This window comes from Pelophylax lessonae, assembly GCF_965119305.1.
Source record: "Pelophylax lessonae genome assembly, chromosome: 3".
NCBI lineage: Eukaryota > Metazoa > Chordata > Amphibia > Anura > Ranidae > Pelophylax > Pelophylax lessonae.
Window position 1 is genome coordinate 328,941,380 of NC_138770.1, and position 23,682 is coordinate 328,965,061.

The 23,682-nt window shown below is 43.9% G+C and overlaps 2 protein-coding genes across 3 annotated transcripts in view; one reads left to right on the forward strand and one right to left on the reverse strand.

Annotated features, from left to right (window-relative positions):
• The window catches only part of CILK1 (ciliogenesis associated kinase 1), an 82,890-nt gene extending 67,423 nt beyond the window's left edge, over positions 1-15,467 (reverse strand). Inside the window, exons 1-2 of the mRNA XM_082252046.1 lie at positions 15,319-15,467; positions 1,751-1,983 (exon numbers count right to left, since the gene is read on the reverse strand). Of these exons, the coding sequence (XP_082108172.1) occupies positions 1,751-1,851 (101 nt within the window). The 5' untranslated portion in view covers positions 1,852-1,983; positions 15,319-15,467. The remainder of the gene's footprint in view (positions 1-1,750; positions 1,984-15,318) is intronic.
• Positions 15,468-15,523: 56 nt separating this feature from the next.
• The window catches only part of FBXO9 (F-box protein 9), a 50,068-nt gene continuing 41,909 nt past the window's right edge, over positions 15,524-23,682 (forward strand). For both annotated transcript variants that reach the window (XM_082251326.1, XM_082251327.1), the window contains exon 1: positions 15,524-15,851. In XM_082251326.1, the coding sequence (XP_082107452.1) occupies positions 15,849-15,851 (3 nt within the window). In that variant the 5' untranslated portion in view covers positions 15,524-15,848. The remainder of the gene's footprint in view (positions 15,852-23,682) is intronic.

Consider the following 23,682-nt stretch of genomic DNA (forward strand, 5'->3'; position numbering starts at 1 on the left):
AGTGCCCACTGCACATCTCAGTTCCCTTCCCACCAAGATCCCCCCTCTTCACAGTAGTGTTTTCAAACCCCCTTGACATCAACCCCTCCCAACAGTACTGTCCTCACTCCCCTCCCCCACATCACTGTCCTCAGCCCCCCTATTACAGTCCTCAACCCCCCCTTACGGTGCCCAGCTCCCCCATTACTGGCCTCAGCCAACCCCCCCCCCCTACAGTATTCAGCTTTGCCACATTATCCTCAGCCCCCCATTACTGTCCTCAGCCCCCCATTACTGTCCTCAGCCCCCCCCCTTCTCTTACATTACTCAGCTCCCCCACATTATTGTCCTAAGTCCCCAATATGGTATTCAGTTACCCCACATTACTGTCCTCAGCTGCCCCCATTACGGCACTTAGTCCCCCCTATTAGAGTCCTCAGACCCTAATACAGTATTCAACCCCTCTACATTACTGCCCTCAGAACCCCCATTACAGTACTCAGTTCCCCTAAATACGGTCCACAGCACGCCTTTTTACAGTACTCAGCCGCCTCTCCCCTCCAGACATTACAATACTCAGCCTTAACCCCCCCCCCCCACATTACTGTTCTCTCTCCCACATAAAATGTCCTCAGCCACGCACGCACACACACGCGCGCGCACACACGCGCGTGCGCACACACACACAGATGGGAGGCGTAGCAGGTCTGGATGGAAAACAGGATCTGCAAGCTGGTGATTGGTTGCTTGGACCACCCCTCATCCTAGCAACAAATCACTAGCTTATTTACCTCAGGCAGCTCCTGCCCTCCCTCCAGAATCGTCTTCCTTCCCGCTGTTGGCTCAGCGAAGATGACAGTGGTGATGGCTGAGAGAAGAACAGGCTCCTAGCTGTGGTCTGAGTGGGACAGTAATTGGGTTCGGATTCAGACCCTGACCACTGTTTAGTGACGCCTGTTTTAGGACATTACCAAAAAACAGACATGACTGTTGGAGGTAGGGTTATATGGAAGCTGGCTTAACATTTTTTTGTTTGCTATTGTCCAAATCTCCTGAAGGCAAGCAGTATAACTAAAATATCTTAGAATTTCTACATCCTTGTGTCCCTCAAGGAATGATAAAGAAACTTTTTTTTTTTTTTTATGATTTGCATAAAAAAAAAATAAAAAAAAAAAAAAATGTTTACAAGACAATATCACCAAAATAGAATCTTGTTTGTCCTTAAAAAAAAAAAAAAAAGTTATATACGTATTAAAAGTTTTTCTTAAAGTGTAATTCCATTCAAAACCTAACTAAGTTTAAATCTACTCCCACCCCCATTCTAAGCCTATTCAATCTACAATCTACAAGGAAAGATTTGTATACTTACCTATTCTGAAGTCGCTCTGGTCCGGTCACATGATGTCTTCAGCAGCGGCTTCAGTGTAGAGAAGAGATCATTGGCAACTGCTGCTGAGCCTGGGCAATGACAAAATCCATAGGCTTACTACAGGGCGGTCATTGTTGGCTGTCCCTCCTCTACACTGAAGCCTGCACTGGAAGTCGGTTATGTGACCGAAGGGACTTCAGAATAGACAAGTATAGACTTCTTTCCTTTTACATAGTAGCTAGAAAAGAGGTGGGAGCATATTTTAGCTCAGTTAGGTTTTTGACTGGAATTATACTTTAAGTACTGACAAAAGTTACTGCTAAATAATAAACCCAAAGCAAAAATGTAAAAATTGTTCTGGTCCACACCAGTATCATACCAAACCGGTGTAGAGGTACTCACTTTTTAACAGCAACCAGTTCTCCAGACTCTGTGCTTCGTGCAAGAAGAACTGAGCCATATGTCCCATCTCCAAGCTGTTTGATAGTTGTATAACGGTTCATGATGGCAAGTGAGAGGTTGCAGGGACATTGCAATAGCAAAAGGAAATCCCACTGTCAGTACGATAAATCTTATAAGCACAGTCAAACGCAAAGTTGCCAGGGAGGCTACAGGCAGTCAGATGCAGTCATATTCTGAGAATAAAAAAAAAAAAAAATTGTTAAAACAGAGAAAGATCAAGGGGCTTATAAAATAACACAATACTAAAACAACGGCATGCAATGTGGACCAATCAGAAAAAATTATTTTACTTATTACTGGGATTCTGATGGGTTGCTGTGACTTAATGCTGAATTTGCAGTAACCAATATGGAACCACTGCAAAGCTAAGAAGTCTTTCACAGAAATATGCTAGAGCCTACAGTCATCAAATCCACTGTGAAGGTATCATTTTAAAGCTACATAAAGCTTGATATCCCTACTGGTTATAAGGAGTCCCAGTAATGTCTAGCATTAATGAGATATCCAAAAATTGCATTCTTTACTTAAAAAGGAGAAGTATTGTCAAAGCTATTTTGGCTACACTTCCCCCTGTAGGTCACAGGAGTGCAGTTCACCCTGCACTCCCTCCTGTGACCCTTTTTCAGCTGACAGCGGGCTAAAGTACGCTGTCAGCGAACATCACTGACGTCGCCGAGAGCCTAAGCCAACCGCTCCCGCTCCAGTAAGCACTAGAGGGACAGAGCAGAGAGACAGTGTCTAACTGTTCTCAGCTCAGAGCGAAGGGGAGAACGTAACGATCAGTGGTGTTTTATCACTGTTCTCAGTGTAGAGCCGGCAGGGGACAGCTGCAGCATCGGACTTATGCTGCATCCACCTAGGTAGGTATAAAAAAAAAAAAAAAAGTTTTTTTTTTTTTTTTTTTAAACTCTATACTTCTCTTTAGAGCGAGTTCCGGCCTCAGACTCAAATTTAGATAATAATACCCCCGGGACAGTCAGGGCTAGAACATTCCACAATGGATAGCCTCTGAACTGTCCCGGGTTGCACTTACCTGTAAGAAAAAATACTTACCTTGGAAATTTCTTCTCCAGCGCTGCCATCTCTGGTGTGGGCAGCTGAAGCCAGCGCGTCCTCTTCAGTGACGTCGGAGTCCCACAATGCACTGCACCGGCCCCTCTCGTCACTTCCGGTGCAGGCGCGGCATCCCTGCACAGCTTCTGGGCATAGACTAATCAGAGGTTTGACTGGAACTAAAACTGCCCATACTGTACACTGTTGGATTTTTTTTTATTCAGCCTGCAAGCTAAAGGAAAATAATCAAACACATCTTTCCATCCCAGCTATACATGCCCAGAAGCTGTTTAGCAGGGAATGCTGCGCCTGCACCGGAAGTGACAAGCGGGGCCGATGCAGGCGCATTGACTCCTGGGAGCGGTAACGTTCAGCTCCCAGGAGTCATCGCAAGCTGGAAGTGACGGCACGGCCCGCGGGAGGAAGTGGAAGGAAGGTGAGTATATTTTCTTCAATATCAAGGTAAGTGACCAAAAAAAAAAAATTGGGAGCATCCATTTCTTTTTCAGGTGGCCCTTAGCAAGCGGATGGCCCAAAATCGATTTTGAGGCTGGAACTCCGCTTTAAAGAACATATGTCAGAAAGCAAGGTGTTGTTTTACCACACACCAGCTAACTGCAGGTCAGTTAAACTTGCCATACACTATGCCAGGGCTCAAAATTTCAAGTCCTGAGCTACTAACCAGGCCTTAAGGGTTACTCGCCACTGCTTGCCCCACCTAACCCCTACCCTGCCCCTAAATGCGCCCTCAAAAAATTATTTTATAAAATTACACTGTTAAATGTTTTTGCATGACTGCAGAAGTTGCACAAATAAATATTGATAACAACAGTGTAATTGTATGTGCGTTTTACCTGGATTTTAGGTGCATTTCTATTGAATTCTATTACACAGTGCATTTTCTGAAGCCGCATCAAAGATGCAGCATGCAGGACTTTAAAGCGCTTTCATGAAAACGCACTTTGTAATAGAAATTCAATAGAAATGCACCTAAAATCCAGGTAAAACGCACATACAATTACACTGGCCAAACCACAGTTCACCAGTTATTAGGGATAAGAGAGTGAATAGGGGGGGGGGGGGGTCTGGGTTGTAATAATATATGTTAATGAAGAGCAGAGTGAAGGACTGTAGAGAAAGTGCTAAGGCTGTATTTTGGGACAGGACAGGACAGGGTCAGCTAAATGGCTGCTTGGAATGCTCAGAGATGGGACCAGAGGCTGCAGGACATACAGTACAGATTTATGGAGGGGACAGCTGAAAGATAGAAGTATATGAAGGGTTAATGTGAACAGAGGAGTACAAGAATCGCTGCTGACTTACCATTGTGCAGGGAAGATAAAGACAAGTGCGAGGAGACAGACAAAGTGAAAGTAACCTGGCCGAGTAGAACAAACCAACAGGGGAGGGGAGCTTGGAAAGAGAGAAGTGATTAAGGGCTGCAGGAGAGATAAGTGGCTGGAACGGAGGAGTCCAGAAATCATGCATTGTGCTGCTGCAATAACAGGAGGGAGAATGACATTCACTCCTGTCAGGCAGGTGAAGGCAGAAGCTCCTAGTGCCCCCCCCCCCCCCCTCATCACAGATATGGACACTGCCCACCCCTGCACGTCCAGACAGTGTTCTGTTTCTTCCTCTCCTTGCTCGCATTCAGTCATTTTTCACTCGCAAAATGCGAGAAGGCGAGTGAAAAATTTGAGGGCTGCACTATGCAAATTTGCTCTATGGGAGGTCCTGTTACCACCCTCCTGTCTGTAATCCTTCTATAGAAAAAACAAAAATAGTTAGCCAAACAGCAGCTGCACTGAACCAGATGCAGCCACGATTTGAATATTCTCATAGCTGCTGGTGGCGGCTATAAGAACACAATAGCTGGAAAAAGACTATCCCTACTGTATAGCTGGGATGGAAAGATATGTTTGATTATTTTCCTTAGCTTGCAGGCTGAATAAAAAAAATCCAACAGAGTACAGTATGGGCAGTTTTAGTTCCAGTCAAACCTCTGATTACAGTCTATGCACCCTGTTGAGGAGATACAGCAGGATTTAGGAGAAAATCTCCGTAAAGGAAGCAGAACTCTCAGCATTTAGAGCTTCAACTGAAAATGAATTTCCCACAAGCAGACTACCCCTCTGCCTCTTTTCTGGTTACGACTGTTACATTTTGAGGATGAAGCACCCCAATAAGAATACAACACCAATAAAACCTGACAGGTGTGGGGTGTGGCCTGGAGCGGCATGCAGCAGGACGCGGGTGAACAGAGCTCCGTCGGAACGATCTCCTTTTAACGTTATCCTGCTGCCCCATGACTATACTGTTTGGCCAGCTGACACATCGCAACTGTCCGACACTGCAGGGTCATGTCACCACCGAAAAAAGCCACGGAATCCACTGCTAAATTGGATAAATTCCTCCAACAGGACAAGGAGTCCTCCTCTCAAGATGGCGCCCATCAGAGCCTGGAGGCGGGAGCAGCGGGAACTGATACGGGCAGCGTTCTTGAGGCCATCTCTACTTGTCAGGCAACATTGACCAGGAAGATTGAGGAGGTAAAGATTGACATTCTGAGCTCTGAGCGCCCATTGGTTACTGCAGCACATCAGCGACTAGAAAGTGCCCACACTACTTTCAGCAGCCTGGTGAGCTTTTAGGGAAGCTTGCACACCAGATGGGGAAGAGGAAAGGCCGAGAGGGGCCCCACAAACTAATGGGAGTATTTCTATCTGACAGGAGCCTCCTCTCCTCAAGATGGCAACAGTTCCCCAACAGAACAGTCTAGCAGCCAGCGTGGTGGGCAGTATCCTTCACACCAGGAATGGAGCGGCTCCTATTCAAGGCAGAACGGAGCTTCACCTAAGGACTCTCCATTCTGCGGCCCTCAGAAATCCAGGCAGCGCTACTCTCCAGGAGATCAGGTGGGTGATGACAAATGATTACTCCTCTCCTGACACCACCAGAGAATTTACTGAGCAGTTGGAGGATTTCCAGATCACAGATCTCCCATTTAACACAACAACAATCAAAGATATGCCAATTTCCCTTAAAGGCTCCTTTCACTGGGACATGCTTTCCTTCATTGCTCAGGTAAAGGGAGGATGTCTCAGCATTAGGGGATAGAGTGAGCCATGTGGAGTCCAAAATGGGGGAGTTCACGGGCGCCCATAATGAGCTTGTTGATGCTCACAATGAGGCTGGTAAGGACATGCAGGCAATAAAACTGAAACTAGCTGATCTTGAAGGTCGATCCTGCAAAAACAATGTCATGTTCCTCAGGGTATCTGAGACCGTTCTGGCGTCAGATCTACAAAGACACCTTCAACAAATGATCTCTACTTTACTGCCCGATACACCAGAAAGAGAAATTGTAGCAGACAGGGTCCAAATGGCTCCCAAATTTCCCATCTCCCTGACACAATCCCTAGGGATGTCATCGCTAAAATTCATTTCTATGACGTCAAAGATGCTTTGATGCAATTCTCAAGGAAAAACTCCCCTCTACTTGGTCTCTACAGCGACATTTCCCTATATGCTTATCTTTCACAACACATCCTGCTGGCAAGGAAGAAACTAGTCCCGCTAACAAAATTGCTACGCAACCATGATATCACTTACTGGTGGGGTTTCCCCAACAAACATCTAGTCACTAGAGAGCACTGCACCATTGCGATCCACAGGGAGGAGGAAGGTCTCACGCTGGTCAAAAAAATGGGGATTGCTTCCTAAAGATAAGACCTCTTTACCGCCTACATCTCCACCTGGCAGGGTCTCATAAGGATGGGAACAAGCTCCTGGGTGATCAACAACTCATAAATTCATGGATTATGAAGATCCACAACTGAAAATTGGTGGCAGTTTCGTGTTTAGCCATTACAATTAACCATAAGCGGGATTTGCACCTATGTTTAACGGTGTTGTTGGTTTTTGACTTTTCTTTTTTTTTTTCTTGTTTGTTGCACTATCTGCTGAGATACCCACATTAAAAATATACTTAACGCTTCAACATCATACTCTGTTTCCTAATATGTATCCCTGAAACCTCTACCACAAACCCACCAATAGAGGGCTCCAACTCCCACCTCATTGATAGAATAGGAAATAGGGGCTGAAAATATTATCTCTGAATGCACATGGCCTTAACAGTCCATTTAATTGAAAGCTTCTGTGGAATGATGCTTGGAAGCTACAAGGGGATGTGGTGTGTGTCCAAGAGATTCATTTTCACACCCAGAAGCCCTAAAGTGCACCCACAAGCTTTACCCCCATATCTTTACTGCCAATGCCAAGATGAAAAAACGGGGTGTATTAATAGCTATCAGAAACTCAGTGTCTTTCCTGCTGCATACTATCACTGCTGACCCACACGGAAGATACCTGATCCTGGTCTGCGACCTCAATAACACCACCTACACCATAGTGAATCTGTATGCCCCTAATACTGGTCAGCTCCCATTCCTGAAAACCTTGCTCAAAAAAGTTTCAAAGGTCTGTCGTGAACTCCTCTATTTCAGCGGCGACAAACTCCATTAGCGACCCTCAATTGGACTCAACTTCTAGGAAAATGTCTCATAGGAATACCTTTTCCGCTTTCCTAAAGGACAACTTATATGACCCATATAGAGAGGTCTACATGCATCAGAAAAGGACTATGCTTTTTTTTTCTATCCCACATCAGTCCTACTCAAGAATAGACTTTCTTCCTTATGGATCTTCAATTACTCCTTAGAACCACACATGCGGATATCATTACCAATACTTAGTAGGACCATGCTCCAACATCAGTGACTATTAAGGAAAAATGCACGATTTCACTGACGTACCTTTGTTCTCTAAGCCCTCTATCAAATGAAGGCTAAAAGACCAGCTTAAAGATTTTTTAAATTCATTACCAATGATGAAATGGAAATATTTACCATTAGGTGCTCACATAAGGCATTTTGCAGAGGTTTGATGATCTAAATGTCAGCAAGAGAGAAGAGCCGTAGGTCCCAAGCCCTTTCTAAATTACTTAACCAAATTAAAATGTTGGAAGTTCAGAATAAACAAAACCTATCCCAACAAACTCTGAAAGAACTACAAAAATGTAGACTAGAACTTAGGCAGTTCCTATTGTTACAACATGAAAAAACTATAAAAACACTCTAAGGCTACATACTACGCCCAAGGTAATAAAGCTGGGCATCTATTGGTCAACTATCTCAATTCTATACAATCTAAAACTAAACTATCCTCATTAATGCATCCGGTTACGGGAAAGATGTTTTTTTATCCTGTAGAAATAGCGAACGCTTTTAAGTGATATTATTCCAGACTATACAACCTAAAAGATGATTCGGAGACACCTCAACCTTCTTTAGACAACATATTAAATGTCTTAGCTGGTCTAAACCTGCCATCACTAACCCCCCAGCAACTCACCTCTTTGAATAATCCTATATCAAATGAGTAAGTCTTGTAAAAACCATGCCAAAAGGAAAATCCCCAGGGGCTGATAGATTTTTTAGCAGAATATTATCAGGAATTTTCTGATGTACTGCTTCCACAATTAAACCAAGTTTTTAATAGGACTGCGACCTTAGCTTCTTTTCCTCCAGAAATGCTTAGGGCAATTAAAGTGACACTTCCTAAAGCAGGGAAGGCACTTGACCGCCCTCAATTTTCGACCAATTTCTCTACACAATTCGGACTAATTAACAGATTGCTAGACATTTCCCCCACTCTAATTCAGGCTGATCAGATGGGCTTCGTGAAGTGTAGGCAAGCAGCAGATGGCACAATACGCATGTTTAATTTATTGAGAAGAGCAGAAATCTGCAAAATTTCCATAATTTTTTCTTCCGTTGGACACCGAAAAGGCATTTGATAGGGTCCATTGGGGATACCTTCAGGCCACCTTAACCAAATTTGGTTTCCAGGGCCTTATCAAACATGCCATTTCTGCGCTTTACACCAGTCTATCCGCTCAAGTTTTCACTTCTAGTGTAATGTCTGACCACTTCTCCATTACAAATGGCACACAACAGGGGTGTCCCATTTCTCCAATGATTTTCTCACTAATTATGGAGCCATTAGCTGCCCTTATTAGAACTCTTCCTCAGATTCTTGGCATCACAGTTAGCGAACAGGCGCATTAAATAGGGCTATTCGCAGATGATGTGATTCTTACCCTCTCTGACGGCAGTAAATTTTGTCCTGGATGAATTTAGTAGAGTATCCTATTAAAAACTCAACATTTCTAAATCACCTTCCCTACCAATAGGAATAGTTGGAAAAACCTTACGGGGTCTGAAAGTGTCCTTCAATTATCAATGGGAGACTAACAAACTCTCGTAGTTAGGCACCTTTCTCACCTACCCTTCGAACCAGACTTTCAAGGCTAATTGTTAAGTCTAAGTGTTAATTCCCACTACTGCTACTAGAAATTCCTAGCAATCAATAACCAAGGATTGAAACCTTTCCAAACTAAGTGGAGATTCTGGGACTCCATTTTCAAACTATCAGAAATAGAACACTAAGAACTTACACAACTCTAAAATTACTAGATTAATGGATTTAACAAAAAAGATAATTCAGATAGTTTCTTTTGTTTTAGTTGTCTTATGTTTAATTTTGATTTTCTTTTTCTAGTTCCCACTTTAACCTCCTAATCCAGATAAAAGGCATCGGATGATGTCTAGCACTATCAACTTGATAACCCGACAAGTTAGGCAAGATAGATTTGTTCAATGCCCAGCGATAGGTGGATGGGGCATAGCAAATAAGCAACTTATTAAAAGTTCATCTAAAAGTTCATCTATGTTTCTTTATGTTGATTTTGAGGTTCCTGTGTGTACCGCTTATTTATACAATGAAAGGCAATATATATACATCTGTTCCTTATCAAAACTTCAATAAAAACAAATTGAAAGAAAAAAAAAAAAAAAATAGGAGAAAGATAAACTAAGATCAAAATAAGTTTTACCCTTACTCACTCAAAGATTAATCAATCAATGCTCTTAGATTAGGAAAAAAAATACAGAACATAAGGGATGCCAACGTTTACCTCATCTGTGATACCAGCGACAAGAACATTCAGCAGTATGCTATAATAATGAGCATCTCCTGCCGACTTCCTGTCTAACAAATCTCTTCGGAAAAAGCATTGCACATTATGTGCTGCCTTACTTAGCAACGCATACACTGACAAAACTAAAATGCCCTTGGGGATGAATATCAGCCAAAGTCAATAAAGCAGAAGACATTACTGTAAATCTGAAAGGAATACATTTACAGCATCTCAAGCATACCCAAACAATGCATAAGAAACGTGAAATGCATTCAAACATACACTACAGAAATCAATCACAAAATAAGCACTAACTGATGAATGCCTTTCCAACAGAAACAAAAGCTACAGGCTAGGGGAAAACCTAGGAACAAACACAGGTGAAAGCAAGTAGGTACAGGAACCTCCAGCTCACTTGTGTTCCCCCGGGGGTTTTAAGGGCACCTGTATGCAGCCTACATTGAAGATTCCAAAATGTAGTATTAGCTCCTCCACTTGTGGAGCCCCGACAGTTGCTGCTGGAAGGAACCACCACGAAGGCGCCAGCCGTCCTTCCCCTTTGTTAGGAATGAGGTCTAGAACCAGAGCCTTCGTCACCTGGAAATTACTTCACTCCACTAGGGATTAATGGCTGGCATCATCCATTCAAACAGGAACATAGCCAGGCCATACTCCCAATGCAGCTTCCAACTCTGAAACTGCAACATCCTCAATGGAATTTGAATCCTTGTGCACGGCGAAACAACTCTCTTAACACCTTCTGTTGTCCAGGTATAGGCTATTATTGTCTTGTTGCTCATAGCAAAAGCCTTACTTTAATGAAACAAAAAAAGCCACTCCAGGTGAGTGAGTCTCTAGTTAATCCCCACACACACTAGTTAGGTGCTAGCCCAGCTCGCACGCTGTATATCATAAGGAAATAAGACAGCTGCACTGAGTGGTTGACAGATGGAGCAGGGGGCAAAGAGGTAGATGCATTTCACACAAATGATAGCGCTAATCAACCATTTGTCATATGAAGCTTTAATAAAAGGATTTTTAGAAGAATAGCCGGCCAGGACTCCTTACTTTGTGAGAGAATGGGAGGTGGAATTGGGGCTGAATTTAATTCCTGCCCAATTACCCAGTTGACACATGCTTCTTCCATTTGCGCCGAAATGCAAGCGAATGTATCACAATTTTTTTTGCTGGAGGGATTGTTCACAACAGGGCTCTTTCATACATCTTTGCTGATCATGCCTTATGAAATCAAAAGTTCTGGAATTATATTTTATTGTGGATTCAAAAAATAAACACCCTCAGGCCTATAGAGTTCACACCTCTGCATTACCTATTCCACTATGTGTCCTTGAAAGTATTCAAAAAGAGTGTTATGCCACATCTGTTAAATGCGGGGAAAAAGTCGAATTCCCTGGTTCTGGCGACAGAACCGTTGCTCCATGCTCCAAGATTGGAAAAAGGAGGTAGACAAGATAATGGAATCTGAATGATGGATATACAGTCTATGATTAGGGGCAATCAGGAAAGGTTTCAGGACATTTGGTCAGGAAGGATGTACTATTCCTTTTAATTTGAATTTGCTAAATGAAGCTGCAAACTCCCTGTCTTTTTAAGCAGGGTCCGGTGACATTGGGAACTACCCTAGATCCCCTAATCTAGAACTACTTGCCTAAAGTGGAACTTTGGTCCAGATTTAAAGAAGAGCGTACAGGCAGAAATTTAATGCAGAGGAGACATCATGCTTTGTCTCTTCTGCATTAACCACCTCAGCTCTGGAAGGTTTAACCCCCCTTCATAACCAGGGCATTTTTTGCTATTCGGCACTGCAATACTTTAAAGGGGATGTAAACCCCATTCATGAAATTTGACCTGGGCACATATATCTGTAGTGTTTACTTATCTCTCGCCAAAGCCCTTAGTCATGTGTCTTTCTGCTGCTAGCTTCCTCTGTTATCAACATGATAACTTCTGACAAGTTCTCAGACACAGGAGATAAAAGCAGCTGGAAAGTTGTGTTGGGTGGGTGCACAGAGATAGATTAGCAGAGAACTGATCTATTCACAGCACAGCATGTTTCTTCCTTTCTCTGCCTATGTGGAGGGAGGGGGGTGCCTTTCCTCCAATCAGCTGTGATTCAGTGTATGCTCCAAACCGATATGGTGTATAAACCACCTTTCTCCTGCGCTCAAAAAAAAAAACAGGCTCCCCGACCACTCTTCCCACAGGACTCACATATGGTGTCTCGGATGGCTACGGTCTTGCTGCCCTAAAGGACTAGGGTAGTCCAACAGTACTACAAACAAAAACACAAAGAAGGGCGCACCGACCTAGCGCATTATCCTCAATATTGGCTTTATTAATATAACATAAAAATGGCTACTCACAAAAGAAGGTGAAAAATAATCATATCGGACTCAATAGCTTGAGTGTCAGGAGTAGTCCACACAATTGTCCACTGTCCTGTTTGGATGACGGCTGACGCGTTTCAGGGCTACGCCTCTTCCTCAGGAGCTATTGAGTCCGATATGATTATTTTTCACCTTTGTTCGTGAGTAGCAATTTTTATATGTTATATTAATAAAGCCAATATTGAGGATAATGCACTAGGTCGGTGCGCCCTTCTTTGTGTTTTTTGTTTGTCATTCAGTGTATGCAAAGACTCCACACCCAGTGCTGGCCCTCATGCACTGAGGTGGGTCGGCAAGTGGTTAAAGTTACTTACCTGCCTGTCTGCCTCTGTAGAGTGAGCCACACATGCGCAGCTCACTCTTTAAATTTGGGAATTGCGAATCTGACTGAAGTCCCTCACATTCGCAGGAGTGACATTATTCCCCACCAGCCAATGACGGTGGCTGGCGATCAAGACCCGGAACCCAGCTGCCAGCGGCCAGATGGGGTCCAAAAAACGTTTTTGGACTGACAAACTTTTCTACATTATACCCCACCACAACACAGAACACACTGCCTAATACTTTGACCCAAAAATGTTTCTACATTCTCCAAGGTATGCAAACAGACATTTATGGAGATGCAAGGGCTGATACCTATAATTCTGACACTTTTGTAAACCAATAGATGAGAAGCATTTGTGATGATTTTATACTAAAAACAACCACAGAAATTGATCTCCATTTCGTACCAGAACTGAAACCTTGATTTAAGCTCCTCTGTCAAGGGTCTCCAACCTTTCTAAACAAAGGGCCAGTTCACAGTCCTTGAGACTTAAGGGGGGCTGGACTGTGGTCATTGGAGGTAGAAAATGTCTCAGCATCAGTGGGGGTAAATAATGCCCCATCTTTGGGGTCCGTGAGAGGAATAGTACCCCATTCTTGGTGTAATTTGGTGGGAAGAATCATGCCCCATCATTGGTGTCAGTGGGAGGAACTGTGCCCAATCACTGGCATCATTGGGAGGAACTGTTCCCTATCGCCGGTGTCCTGGGGAGGAATTGTACCTCTTTATTAGGGTCAGTGGGGGGGGGGGGAATCATGCCCCAATGTTGGTGTCAGGGTATAAAATTTTGCCCCAAGGGCCAGATAAAAGCAACCAAAGGGCCACAGTTTGGAGACCACTGATATGGTCTGATTATGTGATAACATAAGACAGTCTACACCAACACATAACAGCATGATTCCCATCCCAATGTCGTTAAAGCTGCATCAGCAAGCAAAGCCTAACCTTTTAGATGAGCCGGCTCTCACAGAATACTACTGAATGTGTGAGTGTGATCAGCTGTGAAATCACTTTTCAGTAGATGAAATCTGAGCCATGCTACTATGCCCTGATGAACCAAAAGGAGTAATGACAGAGGAGAAACTCCAATGTGTTGTCTACTGCTACCAAGTCCCATTCAACAATACACCTCATACAATGCCATAGAAATCATCTTGTGACAAGGGAAATACTAAAGAACTGCTAGTCACATAATGTATTTGTTTAGAGAAGCACCTGGGTGATAACTACACAACAGTGGAGCTATTGCTGCACAATACAATTACATTTTCAGTCTCTTCCTGGTTCTTGCAGCCACAGACAATGTGCTGTAGTGCATGTGCTGTATTGTACTACAATGCTTGTCTATGGAGTGTTTCCAGTGCAGGGGGCAGCCATCTTGGGTGAGTCTGATTCGATCCTGGAGATGAGTGGCTGATGCAACAGAGCGAGGATAAGTGTGGTCTGCAGGCTGGTGAGGGAAGGGAAGAGGGCTGTCTGGAAGGAAACAAGTATGTGGGGAAAAGGCTGGGCTGAACAAAATTCTGCCCTAGCTGACTACAATAGGGAGAGACTGCTCATTGCACAGCTTGAGGTGTGATTTGGATGCCTGGAGAAATCAGATTGTACTAGAGAGCACTCCCACCACTTGGCAGGAAGGAAAAGAGGGACTGTCCCAACAGGATTGAAAGAGAGAGATCACCAGCAAACTCTATCTCTGTCTGATTTAAACTGGTCTTTTACTGAATCAGAGCATGTGTACAGAGACCCAGAAGATGATGCCCAGGAATTGGTAAGAGACCTACTAATCTGGTGTGTGCTACGAATTGTTGTACTTTCTTTAAAGAGGAGTTCCGCCTTCCCCTAAAAAAATAAGAGTCAGCAGCTACACATACTGTAGCTGCTGACTTTTAATATTAGGACACTTACCTGTCCTGGAATCCAGCGATGTCGGCACCCGAAGCCGATTTTGGTATTGGCTCTTGGGTGCTGCCACCGCCATTCTGGGAAAGGGAACCCAGTCGTGAAGCCGCAACCTAATGGCTCGGCGGCAGGGGGAAGGAGGAGGGGGGGCGAACTTCCGGGACACTGCGCCGTGTCCCGGAAGAGGAGAAGGGGTACCTGTCAAAAATGGGTACCTGTTCCCCCCTCCCCCTGAAAGGTGCCAAATGTGGCACGGGGGGGTTGGGAAGCAAAATAGCGGAAGTTCCATTTTTGGGTGGAACTCCACTTTAAGGGCCCCAACTTTGCCGGCCAAAGTCCACCTCCCAATCAAATACTGGCCAGTGCTTCAAAACTGGGACTGTTATAGCAAGTTAAAGTGGTTGTAAAGATTTTCATTGTATTAAATACCAAGCATACCTATTAGAGCTGAACAATTATTCGTTAAAACAAAATCACGATTCAACGCCTCACTACATACACATTACAGATTTGAGCGCAGCGTATTTGCCATCTGTGTGCATGATCCCTAACAGTTGACACCTACAAATCTAGAGGAAATAAAGCTGTGTGTGGACATTTTAAGCCTGAAATACATTTTCTTTGACCATCACATACATACTCCGTGGAATGAGACATGTACACAATTCTATTATGAGACCCGATACGTTGGACTAACACATACATACACACACCCCCTTGTTTACTAGCAGAAATCAGAGAGACTCAAAGAAAATGCTGTGTAAATTGCAGCACTTACCAAGTGTCCTAGGCAGTAGAGTTGGCTCAGCCCCTCCTCTCTGTTGTGGAGAGGAGACACCCCCTCCCCGCTCTCGCTGCTTCCGGTGTGTCGTTATTCCTTCCGCGCTGTCACGTTTCCTTTTGGCACAGTCCTGGAGTGCGTTCAGGAGACAGGGAAGGCTGACTACAGCTCGTCCCCCCCCCCCCCCCCCAGCACCAGTTCGTAGCTCCATGCACTGTGCCACCGCTCTAGCCGACGTTTTCGTCTCTCTGGTTCCGCAGCCCGCCCCTCCAGCCACCAGTTGATCTCGCTTGTTCCGGTGATCTTATCTCTCCAGCGTCAGGTTGCCCTCTCGCTGGTTCCGGTGGTCCGTCTTCGGTGTGTTGTACCGTGTGGTCGCCGCTCCTAGTGCTGTCACCACGCTCGGCTCCCGGGTGTTCCGCTCAGTCATGGCTGCTGCCCGCAGGTCTCGCTCAGACTCCCGCTGCGTCCTGCGTTATTCCGACCGAGAACTGTGCTGAGCTCAGTGGACCCGACAAGCGCCCAACATGGTAATGTGAAGAGGGGCCCTGAGGTGGGGGGGTGAGAGCGGAGCATGACCGAGCGTTATTACAGTTTATTAGGTAGAATTTACGTGAGTACTTTGTAAGGAATACATTGAAGGTCACGTGACGGAAGGAGGGCCAATCAGCTGGCGCCGAAGTACAGCATACGCCCTTCTGTTGGGGTGGCTGGGCAACTCCCTACTCAGGTGTCATGTACAGGGAGCTGTGTGCCCGACACCATCACCTCTGTTCAGGGAATGACAGACCTCACTTTCACTGTTAGAAATTGGCACCTTTAACCACTTCAGCCCCCCTTAACCACTTGGAGCCTAAGCCTTTTTCTGACAGATGTTGCTTACAAGTTAAAATCCTTTTTTTTTTTTTTCTTCTAGAAAATTACTTTGAATCCCCAAACTATATATATATATATATATATATATTTTTTTTTTTTAGCAGAGACCCAAGAGAATAAAATGCATTTATTGCAATATTTGTCACACAGTATTTATGCAGCGGTCTTTCAAATGACTTTTTTTTTACACTTTCATTAATTTAAAAAAAAAAAAAAAAAAAACATTAAAATTAGCCATTTTTTTTTTTATAATGTGAAAGATGATACACTAAGTAAATAGATACTGAGCATGTCATGCTTTAAAATTGCGCAATCATGCCCTCACTCGACTTCCTGTCTAAGAGGATCCGGGACCGGAATGTTTTCCCCGCTGCTGGTGGGTCTGGTAAGCGGGGAAAAGGACCAGGACGCGGCGGGAGGGAGGGGGGGCACCTCTTCCGACGCACCGTAAGGGTGATCCCGGGGCGAATCAGCCACTGGCACCCCCCTTACCTGAAAGCCGATCGCCCACTGTGTTCATAAATACCGGGGTTATGGCAGCTATCTGCTGCCATAACCCCGGTATTTAGCGTCAAAGGACCAACGTAAATCGACGGTGGGCAGTCGGTAAGTGGTTAAAATACACAGCATTGCTCCCTTCACACAACCACTGGTAGCCCTTAATGGATACATCAGGGGTCTATTAAACTGCTAACATCTCATCGCACTTTGCTTTTACCAGAGTCAGATTCTATATGTGGCTGGCACAGCCTGCTTTCATTTGACAGCTGTGAACCCGGAAGTGTTCTGAGCATTTCCAGGTCCATTGAACAAAGGAGAGATCAGGTATGTGAAGCTGCCTCCCCCCCCCATACCTCCCACTGGCCATTCTGACAACAGTTGTTGCGGGCCCAAACTCCAAAGAAAGGTAAAGTCTGAGGCCCATAGAGGGGGCTTCCACGTCAGGCACTTGTAGAGGTGATCGGGGAGCGTCCCAGCTTCCCTGATCACTTTTACAATAAAGCTCAGGGAGCATGGAGATATAGCAGTAGTGAGTTTTGTTTCAGTCCTTTAATTGGCACAATGTATGGGACTTATCTCTAGCAGCGAAGGGGTTAAAGGATAGATGGTGACCTGCCATGAAGGTCTTTGGCCAGACCTTTTCATGTTATGGGGTGACTAGGCTTGTGACGGTATCAGATTTTCATGCTGCGATTAATTGATTAAGGTTTTGCCACGGTATACGGTATTATCACGGTATTCTATTATTAAATTTAAATTATTACATTTCCACCTCACTTCAATTTCATTGCTGAATTTAGGGGCTTTGGTTCACTTATGCACATTATTATATAGTCAGTCAGTACAGACTCTGTGAACCAGGCCTAAAATAGGTCATCAAGCAGTGTCTGGCCTAACTGGTGATAACTGGTCCTGGCGCTCGGCTCCGATCCGATGGCCTGGTCATTAAGAGGGCAAATCCTTGTGGTCAAGAAGTGGTTAAACCTGAAGGTGTTGTTTATAAATTACTTTACTATTGCTTTAGGCCTGGTTCACATGTATGCGGGTTGGCGGTTCACATGTATGCGGGTTGGCGGTTCACATGTATGCGGGTTGGCAGCCCACATTTGCACAGGCATAGCAGCCCATTGATTTGAACGGGCTGCTATGCCCTCATTTTCCGCAGAAAAAAGGTGCATGCAGCATTTTTTTAAAATTCAGTGGCCTTGAAATCCATCCTGCTTTTGCACCATGCGACTAACCTGCAGTTCCTGCTCTGGCAAGCTTTCTGCATTTTTTGTATACGTGGGCACGGCATTTAAAAACAGTTTGCGTGTGCAGCAATGGCAGGTAAGTCGCATGGTGCAAAAGAAGGATGGATTTCATGGCCACTGCATTTTTTTAAATTCTGCATGCACCTTTTTTCAGCTGAAAACGCAGGCATAGCAGCTCAAGCCCATTCACATCAATGGGCTGCTATGCCTGTGCAAATGTGGGCCCCCAACCCGCATACATGTGAACCAGGCCTAAAGCAATAGTAAAGTCATTAATTGGTTAAACCTGCAGGAGGACCGGTGTTTTTATCTATTTATTAGTGTATATATATATATATATATATATTAGAGCTGCACGATTCTGGCCAAAATGAGAATCACGATTTTTTAGCTTGGAATAAAGATCACGATTCTCTGTGTAACAAAAAAAAAAAATTGGGATAACTTTACTGTTACGTTTTTTTTTTTTTTTTTTTTTTTATTCATTAAAGTCTATTAATTGCGTTTGAAAGACTGCTGCGCAAATACAGTGTGACATAAAATATTACAACAATCGCCATTTTATTCTGTAGGGTCTCTGCTAAAAAAATATATAAAATGTTTGGGGGTTCTGAGTACTTTTCTAGCAAAAAAAACTGATTTTAACTTGCAAGCAATAAGTGTCATAAAAAGGTCCAGTCTTTAAGAGGTTAAACTTCCTTTCTCCCTGGCAGAGGGAAGGAAAAGATACAAATGTAATCATTTTTGTTTATAGTTAGGAGACTTAATGCTGATAGGCGTTAGCTGTGTGAGTGAATGAGTCATCCAGCTCACTGAAATGTATCAATTCACAAGTCAGACCCAGGAGCAGAGAAACTCGGTATTTTAAAAATGCCACAATAACAATACCGTGGCTATGCAATACCGCGATATATCGAATTACCGAAAACCGGCATATGTCTAGGGGTGACCACTGACTCCCTGTCATATCCGATCTATGGGGGAGCCTACAAGAGAATGTAATGATACACATTGCACAAGAATGACCCACTGGTGGCCAAATCAGAAAACCAGTCCATAAGCAATGATGTGCTGCTAACGCTGAAGTGAGTGCAAGTACACAAAGTGGCTAAAAAGGGGGAAGAAAATGGCACTTTATTACACAATGCTTCATCAAACTAAGCATCTTCTTTTGGTTTACTTTAATGGCCAAGTGCTGTCCTGGACCATTAGAGGTGCGGGTGAAATGTTACGTTTATTTGCACCTGGTGCAGCCTCCTATCATGTGAAGTAGTAAAGGCAAAGGGGTCCTTTGAACCTTGTACTTGCCTATAATAATAGTAGCAAAATGTATTGAAAATAATTTGGAAAACTGATTTTTCTAATTTGACTTCCTATTTATTAAAAGGATGACCAAGGGGTTTCTGTCTTCTTTGTCCTATGCTTGGATCTTAATCTTAAATCAAAATAAACAATATGTAGGGTAAAGCACTGGTCTGCTGGAGGATCCTGCTGCAGGGTAAAGGGAAAAAAAAAAGCCTCTTGGTTTTATTGGCGGTAAAGTATATCCAAAGCAGGCCATCGTTTATAGTCAATGTTGATGGGGGGAATCTCTCCTGCGGAGCTATTCTGTTCTCAGTGATTACTGCTAGTGGCTACAGCCTCATGCTAAAATCCGATGTGCTGGTTGTACCCAAGTCGATCGATGCAATATCTTGGGTATAATCAGCCTGCCCATAGATGGATGGAATCTTGGCTGGTCCCTGCTGAACCAGCCAAGATCAGCTTTATTTTCCATCATTTTGGATAGAACAGTTAAAATGGAAGTAAACCACCAACTGGAAATAAAATGTTGGGCCTCCAAGAGCATAGCACAGCGTATTAGCACATTATGGCAGACCTAGGCTTGCCATACATTATACAATTTTCTTTTTGATTTACCTAAACACTTTCAATTTGTATGTAATCAGGAAGGCCCTTGCACTACATAGTTGAAGGTAAATCTAAAGGAAATCAAGCAAGAAAATTGTATAATGTATGGCCAGCCTTCTTTTTTTAAATGACCCCTCCAGAACTTCAATGTCAGTACTTCTCTCCATCTCTGGTGCTTCTACCTTCTCCTGGTGTTCTTCTGGCCACCTGATTGTCTGGGCCCGGGTGATTTAACTTCCATATATGTGCATGCGAGTTTCTTAACCTGGCACAGAATTCTGCTGAGAATACAATGAGCCGTCTCGGTGTTGTCTTACAATCAAAGTGCTGAGAGGGAGATCTGTGACCAGAGACACACACAAAGGGGGAGATTTACTAAAGCTGGAGCACACACAATCTGGTGCAGCTGTGCATGATAACCAATCGGCTTCCAGGTTTTATTGTCAAAGCTTAAAGTATTACTAAGGCCCCTTTCACACTTGCGCGACCTAAAAGTTGTGCAATTTTGACTGGACTTGAAGCAATGCCTTTGTCTATGGACCTCAAAATGCATTAAAATCAGCCCAAAGTAGTTGCAACTTGAAGTTGTACGGATATGAACGGTACTCATTGGAAATCATGGAGTACAACTTGTCATACAACTTTGCAGTCCCAAATCACAGGATAAGTCGCACAAGTGTGAAAGGGGCATTAAGGCAAAACTTTTTTTTTTTTGTTTTGTTTTTGATTGAGTGGAGAGGCATTAGAATGCTTGTCAGTGTTTATTGCAGTCTCTGCCCCCATTAATGAGATTCACACTCTCTATTTGTGCAGTTTACAGTTATCATTGAAAGTAAAAGGAAATCATACATTTTGGATTGTCCCCAGAAAGGTAAATCGTCCAATGGGGACACTAGTTATAGTGACCTGGGGGTCCCCAAGGAATTCCCTTCATTTTCAGAGATTTCCTTGCGCTTCCTGAATGACTATGGGACAGAAAGTGAAGGAAAATCTGCAGCGGGATACAGATGGTGAAGACAAAAACTGACAGGGGTTATAACTAGTGATCGACCGATATCGTTTTTTTAATGCCGATACCGATATTTTGGTCATCGGATATCGGTATCTGCCGATATTTTCGGACATGTAAAAAAAAAAAAATGTTTCTTTTTTTTTTTTCTAAAGGTACTCTTGTGGAGGGTTCTGGGGGTCTAAAACACCCCAAACCACTCCTCGGCACCGAAAAGCATTCAAAACGCCAAGTTTGGCTGTTTTGAATGCTGTCAGTTTTTTTTAATTCGGCTCCAAGTACCCGGAAGTGATGTCATGACATCACTTCCGGGTTTTTTAGCTGGAGTTGCAGTACACCGGGTCTTCTCTTCGGCAGCGGCCTCGGTGGAGGTAGGATGCCTGGGTCTCCTGGTGGGACAGGAGACCCGGGCGAGCTATGGGAGGGGGAAGGCTTCTCAGCAGCATCGGTTGTCATTACAAGTCAGCCGACCATCGGCTATGGACACCAGTACCGGGGTGATGCCTCTAGCTGCAGGCATCACCCCGGTACAAGCACTTTCCCGAAATATCGGTAAATCCAAAGACGGATACCGATGTATCGGGGAAAGTGCATATCATGTAAGATTTATTTATTTTTTTCCCCAGTTAGGTTTCTTCTTTATTCCTGTTCTGATAGGGACCTATAAATGTAAGATTTTCCCTCACTATTCACACACTGTACAATCAGAATGTAAAGTGTATGGTCAGTTTAATGGGGACGCAGACAGCAATAAACACCCAACAGTGGGTAAAACCCCTTAACAGGATACTCCAATAACAAACCGTTTTTCCTTATGGTATACTTTTCAGGATGAACTCTGGTAAAAGACTTCCATTTTAAATGTATTCCTCAATAACCACACCATTATACAAATCCACTTTGTGTGCACCAGATGTCCTTGTAAACACAGATATTTCCTTGGAAAAGTAGTGGTGAGATCCTCACTGTGCTGTAGGTAGCATGTGCAGAGATGTGGGAAGGGTCTCACCCACCACAGGCTGCCTAAAGCAGGGCTTGACAAATTTTCCTGAAATCTAGGAGCCAGCTAAAAAAGTTAGGAGCCAGTTTTTTTTTTTTTAACGAACAACCAAGCTTTATTTAATAAAACGGATACTAAATTTACACATAAATACGACTAGAACCCCACTCTCCTCTAGAGCAATTGGATGAAAACAGACTGTCTGTCTGTCTCTTTCCATCCGATGCCATCTGATCCGAACCAAGGGATGGATAGAAAATAGAACCACCATCCCTCTGTTTTTGGCGGACAGGATCAGATGGCGGCAGATTACTGCTCCATAGAGGAGAATGAAGGGTCTGATCAGGTCTGCCTGAAAAACTGACAGGCGGACCTGATCAGACAGCCCGTGTGAAAGGGGCCTTCGGCTGTGGCATGGCGATGAGGGAAAAAAAAAAAAAAAAAAAATTATATATATATATATATATATATATATATATATATATATATATATATATATATATATATAATTTTTTTTTTTAATAATAATTGGAAAAAAAAATATTTTTTATTTTTTACATTTAAAAAATAAATTAAATTAATAATAAATAACCACACTCCCTGTCAAAGGTAACTAACTGGACAGGGAGATGGTAATGCATTGTGAACAAGCAGGCAGTAGAAACAGTAATTAAAGCAGTCATTACTCCCGGCCACCACAAGAGGGAGCCAGTTCCCCATTGGAAGCCTCTCATCTCAAGTAGGCCGAAAAGCCGGGGCCTTAATTTTCGGACGGCCCGGAAGTCCGTGCGCGGAAGTCCGTGCAAAAATGACAGGACACCTTCTGCAGGGCACCCCAGGAGCCAGGTCGCTAATTCTAGTCGCAAATGCGACCTGGCGCCCGGGTTTTGTCGAGGCCTGGCCTAAAGAAAACTACAGGTGGGGCGGAGACGAGACCAGTTCCTCTGCACAAGTAGAGCAGCAATGACCGGTCTTTATTACAGGAAACCCTTGCACAATGGCAAAGTTTCACACTGGATTACTGCACAGATCTGGACAAAATCACACCAGCATTCAAGTAACAACATGCATGCTTCTTGTCATTAGACATTTGTTTATCCTGGAGTTCTTCAATGAAGATTATGAAAAGAATAAGGATTTTTGCTTTTTCTTCAACTTGTGGGGACACAAAACAGATAAGGCAGTTCCAAGGGCTAATAATTTGCATATGACTGGGCACCTTCCCACATTATAATTTGGGAAGAACAAGTGGTAGAATACTCCGCTTTAAATTTTTTACCTACAGGTAAGCCTATAATAAGGCTTACCTGTAGGTAAAATTAATATCTCCTAAACCTGCATGGTTTATAAGATATTCACCCTGCATGCAGCCGCTGACATCAGCGGTGCATGCGCTCTGAAGGTCTGGCGTATCTTGCCGGACCTTCAGAGCTCCTTCCTGGAAGTCCGGAATAGTGACGTCATCGTGGCTCCGGCCACTAACAGCGCCAGAGACGCTGAGGGAACATGTCAGCTCCCTCAGCTGTGTCCGGACGACCATGTGGGGGCTTCGTTCTAAGATTAGTATTTCATAATGTGGTAGTATGCGATGCATACTAGCATATTATGCCATTGTTCTGCAGGGTTTTGTTTTTTTTACACGGGATACAACTGCTTTAAAAAGCCTGCTTCTGAAAAATCCTACTCCATAGACAATGTCTCAGCCCCGCCCCCTGCTCTTTCATCACAGGATTTGACTGAGCAGCAGGAATCAATGGCAAGTGGTCCAGGCCCTGAGGCAGTGAAGGAAGCCCAAATTGTGATGTTTCCTC